The 5,797-nt window shown below is 37.6% G+C and overlaps 1 protein-coding gene across 1 annotated transcript; it reads left to right on the plus strand.

Moving 5' to 3' along the window:
• The first annotated feature begins 661 nt into the window (after positions 1 to 661).
• LOC110872957 (ABC transporter F family member 4) lies at positions 662 to 3,564 on the plus strand. Its single transcript, XM_022121859.2, has 2 exons — positions 662 to 918; positions 1,322 to 3,564. Exon 2 carries the CDS (start codon positions 1,335 to 1,337, stop codon positions 3,453 to 3,455), a length of 2,121 nt encoding a protein of 706 aa, XP_021977551.1. The 5' UTR covers positions 662 to 918; positions 1,322 to 1,334; the 3' UTR covers positions 3,456 to 3,564.
• Positions 3,565 to 5,797: the final 2,233 nt, after the last annotated feature.

A 5,797-nucleotide genomic window follows, 5' to 3' on the forward strand; every position in this document is an offset into this window, starting at 1 on the left:
CCTTCGAACGATGCAAGAACCAGGGTTGCAATGATATTCAAGTATAGGTTGCGGCAAAGAAGAGACGAGATGATGGCGTTATACGCTAATCTAAAATATGACGATGATGAATCTGAAGAAAGTGAGGAACAAAGCGATGTTTACAACTCTGATCTAATCTCATCCACAGAAGACTATTAGTTTACTTTGATTCCGTATTATTGTAATCTTATAAAATATTGATGAATGGTAATGAATTATTAACAACGTCACGAACACCAAAAAAATTGAACTGGAAAACGCCATAACGCCAAAAAATTATCTGTGTGACACAAAAACAATTAATTCAATGAGACAGATAAAAAAAAACAGTAAAACACCAAATAATTAATGAATCGAATTAACACCAAAATTATTTTAGACGCAAAAAATGAAGCAGCATGTGACACACGAAATTGGGAAAAAAGAATATTGAAAAGACAAAAAAGTCCCTCACACCCTGATTATATCCCGCGCCACGTGTTTCATCATGATGCGTTCTCACCTTTCTCACAACTTTAGGGCGTTTTCTTCCATACCTATATAGATATAAATATAGATGTAAATAGATATTATCATATTAGAGTTGTTGATCGATTGGATATGATTTGGGTTGTAGCCTTTAGGTTTTATTTGAAATTGAAAGCTAGATAAGGATTATATGCTTTGATTGATAAATGATTTTTCCCGATTTTAAAGGCGAAACCGACTCATCTTACATAAAATGTTAAAATTAAGCCCATAGAATATATTTAAGCGAAACTTAAAATTTCAAACCTAACAAAATAAAGAAAAAACAAGTAGCGGCAATAGTATTTCCGTAACCCGCCACCACCACCACCACAGTGCCGTCGTCTCTAAGGGTACACATATCCATTATAAACAGCCCTCAAAATACAGGTATATCTTCTTACTTTTTCTCCAAGTTTTACTTTATTAGGTGATTAATAATTAATAATAATTAGGTTATAGATATTGATTTCCTTATTATTATTAGTGAATGTTTGATTCTTTGAATTTTACCATGTATGTTTCTATGTCTGTTAGCTTTTAATCTCTATATTGAAACTTACTGTTTAGGGGATCAGAATCATTAGAATTTGTGTTTATGCCAGAGATTATTTATTTACATTTGCCGTTTGATTTATTTTTATCACCAAGTTTGCCGTAATGTGTGTATTTTTAGAGTTTATTGAATTTCTTAGTTTTATGTGCCTATGTGTTAAATTTTTAAGTAATGATTGTAATAAATGTTGCTACTTGAGTAATATTGTGATTAAGGTAATACTAATCTTGTTTATAGGTTGTGACGTCGAATGGGAAAGAAAAGAACAGACGAGGGCGGAGAAAAGAGTAAACACTACGGTAAAGAAGGAAAGAAAGAAAAGTTACCAGTATCAGTAATGCTTGCCAACATGGATCAAAAGCCCTATAAAGCAAAGAAAGTAACGAAACCCAAACCACCTACGAATTCCCAATCCTATGCAGACATTGATCTTCCGCCTTCAGATGATGATGATGTGGTGGAATATCTCTTTGAAGATCAGAAAGCGGGCATCAGTAGAAAAGAGAGGGCTAATGATAGAAGAAATCTTGAGATAACTGTAGCCGATAGGGAGTTTAAAAAACGAGAAAAAAGAGTTACGATGGATGATACTGCTCACGCAGAGGAAAAGGCCAAGCGTAAGGATTTAGAAGATCCGTTTACGATTCTGATTGGTAGTCGGGCCGCCGCTCAAGGTCAAGATGATGCTCAGGCAAGTGTAAAAGACATAACGGTGGAAAATTTTTCAGTTTCGGCAAGTGGTAAAGAGCTGTTAAAGAATGTATCGATTAAGATCTCACATGGAAAGAGGTATGGTCTGGTGGGACCCAACGGGACGGGAAAGTCAACGCTGTTAAAGCTTCTTGCTGAGAGGAAGATTCCGGTGCCCAAAAACATAGATGTTCTATTAGTGGAACAAGAAATAGCCGATGATGACAGAACTGCCCTTGAAGCTGTTGTTTCAGCAAATGTAGAGCTGGTCAACCTAAGACGACAGGTTGCAACAATACTAAAGTCCCCCGAGGGCGAAAATGGAAATAGAGTTGAAGAAGTTGCTGAATTATATGAAAAGCTGCAGGTTATGGGCTCAGATGCAGCTGAAGCCCAGGCTTCTAAGATTCTTGCTGGTTTGGGCTTTACAAAAGCTATGCAAACCCGTGCGACCCGATCACTGTCAGGCGGGTGGAGGATGAGGATTTCATTGGCCCGGGCCCTTTTTGTGCAACCGACACTGTTGTTACTAGACGAACCGACCAATCATCTTGACCTTAGAGCTGTTCTTTGGTTAGAGGAATACTTATGCGGATGGAAGAAAACTCTCGTGGTTGTTTCACATGATCGAGATTTTTTAAATACTGTCTGCACCGACATAATTCATCTGCACGACTTAAAACTTCACATGTATCGTGGAAACTTTGATGATTTTGAAAGCGGGTATGAGCAACGTCGCAAAGAAGTGAATAAAAAGTTTGAAACTTATGACAAACAAGTAAAGGCTGCAAAACGGGCTGGGAGCCAGAAACAACAAGCGAAAGTCAAAGAAAAAGCAAATTTTGCAGTCAAAGAAGCGAGGAAAAAGTCAAAGGGGAAAGGCGATGAAGAGGAAGAGATTCCGGAGGCCCCACAGAGATGGAGAGATTATACGGTGGAATTTCATTTTCCCGAGCCTACTGAGTTAACGCCACCATTGTTACAGCTTATTGACGTGGGGTTTAGTTATCCAGAAAGAGATGACTTCAGGCTATCTGACGTAGATGTCGGGATTGATATGGGTACGCGTGTCGCTATTGTGGGACCCAACGGGGCTGGAAAGTCGACACTATTAAATCTTCTTGCTGGTGACTTAAACCCGACAGAGGGTGAAGTAAGAAGGAGCCAAAAGTTGAGAATTGGGAGATATTCACAACATTTTGTTGACCTTTTGACCATGAGTGAAACACCCGTTGCGTATCTTCTCCGCTTGCATCCAGATCAAGAGGGTTGCAGTAAACAAGAAGCGGTTCGGGCTAAACTTGGTAAATTCGGGCTCCCAAGCCATAGTCATTTGACCCCGATTGATAAATTATCCGGTGGACAAAAAGCGCGTGTAGTTTTAACTTCAATTTCCATGTCAAAACCACATATTTTGCTACTGGATGAACCCACGAATCATTTGGATATGCAGAGCATTGAAGCACTTGCTGATGCACTTAATAAGTTTACGGGTGGTGTTGTTCTTGTTAGTCATGATGCCAGACTTCTTTCACGTGTTTGTGACGATGAAGAAACAAGACAAATTTGGGTTGTGGATAACGCTAGTGTGGAGGAGTTTGATGGCGGTTTTGAAGACTACAAGGAGGAGCTACTAAAGTTAATCAGAGCTGAGCGGCATGCATCAGCTTTACATAACTGATTTCACACTGTTTAGTAAGATTTTTCTGACTCCTTTCCAGTTTTGACTAATTAAGTTTACGCTCTTTTGCAAGATTATAATGTGTGTTGACTGTTGATAGTCGATCTTCTCGTTGCTTGCTTGTTATAAGTTTTCTGGGGCTCGACTACGTGAAAACTAAAGCAAACGTATCGAACGATGGAGATAAGAAAGAAAAGAAAGGCCAAGTTATGATGACATGTAACTTAATAAATTTTTTTGTCAATTCTCCACAATCGAACGGAAGAAACAAGTCGAATCGAGGCGAGCCACTCGACTCGAAGTCTAACCGAATAGGTAACGTAGGACTTACTGGATGATGATATCAGACAAAGCATGTCTGGTTGTTACAATGCCTACTGACATGCTCCTAATGGAACACTCACCTACACATTACTCCACTCATTACAATGCATTAAAAAAGTAGTTTGTATAAATCTCACAATAGAATTTCGGTAACTAAATTGATGGGGTAGTGATTGAATTGTACAATTGGATGATGTGTAGCCACAAATATGAAATTTAAAGAATATATTTCTAATAATATATAGACATGTATTTAAAGATACACCTTAAAACCTTCCTCCAGTTAGATTCCACTTACTAATTGGTATAAAATATAAGAGTAGAAACACAAGCAAAGCAAACCAACAAACTTCTCATCAACCTTATTCAAATTTTAAGAAGAAATATAAAGCAACAACAACCAACAACAATATCCAGTAAGTCCCACAAATAGCAAAACTATTGATGGGGTTTAGGGAGGGTGAGATGTAGACAAACCTTACCTCTATCCATATGGATAAAGAGGCTGCTTCCAAAAAGACCTTCGGCTCGAAACCAAACATCAAGCAAACAATGCGAACTACAGATATAGCAATAGGAATCCACCAATCACAGAATAAGTGGTAACCGGATAACATAGTAGAATATACACAGCTATAGCCCCTAAAGCAATACACACACACACACAAACACCAGATGATAAACACATGTAAAGTTCACCTGAAAAGTAGGAAATATTAACCCCTAACCCAAAAATCTCAAACATCTCATTACTCTCTCCTGAAAATCCTTAATCTTAATCCAACGTCTCCGCGAACTCCTATCCTGGACCATGTCCTCAGAAATGTGCAACTCTAGCAAATCTTGCCTAATCCGCTTCTCCCAAGTCAGTTTGGGCATTCCTCTACTCCTCCTACCCTCCACACAAAGGGCGTCCACTACTCTAATCAATGCCGTAACAGGTGCCATCACCGGCCTCCTTTTTTATATTTATCGGGAGATTCATCATCTCGAATCCATCTTTATCGTTATCTGACTTAGAGCACTCCAAAACCGATTCCTCGTGGACAACTGCCCAAACCGCCTCTTTCACAACTCTAAAAACAAACGCTCTCTTCCTTTCACTGGTATAGGATCAAATACAAACCACCATGTTTGTAAGAACTGTAAGAATCAACCACCATGTGACATGTGTCCTTCATTAAAAAAATAAGATAAGGGTATTTTAGACTTTTTGACTCTATTTTTTATTTAACTAAATCCAAATTTTAATTATTCATGATCGATCAGAGGAACCACCAAAAAAATACATAACTACCAATTGCGACTTAACTGTAGTTTTTTGATCTCGTTTTTGATCGCTACCTTTGACGGATTCAAACATAGGAATTTCAGTGGAAGGATCATCACCGATGGAAGTTACACCAGGTAATTTGTAATTTGCATATTTGAAAAACTTGTTTGATTCAACGTATTTTCAGATTCACCATCAAGTTTCAACTTTTACATTAAATTAAAGCTTGAATTACAGAGAGTGCTAACTATAAAATCTTATTGTGCACTTTGTTTCATGGTATTTGTTTTTTCATAATTCATGTGCTGATACAACCGGCGTGCGTGTTGCGTAGATGCATTTGTGTTGTGTTTGTTGGTTGGTTTCATTAATTTTTATCGAAAACCATATGTGCTATATTTTTTTTTAAGTAATGTGCTGATACGAATCGCAATGTGCTAGTCAGACCTATACTCGGTGCATTTGTGGGCTGGTTTCATCCCTTTTTGTTGCTTTTTGTAAGTTTTTATAAAGTTTTTAAAATATATGTTTTCTCAAAATGTGCTATTATCATATCCAAAGTGCTGGTTTTAACGCTGAACAAAAAAGTTTGAAAATATATGTTTTTTCTTTCCAGCAATACAAAATGTGTTATCATCATATCCAAAGTGCTGGTTTTAATGTTGAAAAAAATGTTTGAAAATATATGTTTTTTGTTTCCAGCAACATAGTTATCAAATGCGCTAGGTGCACTTAAGGCGCAAAG

The sequence above is a fragment of the Helianthus annuus genome, chromosome 8, assembly GCF_002127325.2.
Source record: "Helianthus annuus cultivar XRQ/B chromosome 8, HanXRQr2.0-SUNRISE, whole genome shotgun sequence".
Lineage (NCBI taxonomy): Eukaryota > Viridiplantae > Streptophyta > Magnoliopsida > Asterales > Asteraceae > Helianthus > Helianthus annuus.

Excerpts from the sequence above, each read along its gene's own strand:
- LOC110872957 (XM_022121859.2), top strand. The coding sequence starts at position 1,335 with ATGGGAAAGAAAAGAACAGACGAGGGCGGAGAAAAGAGTAAACACTAC.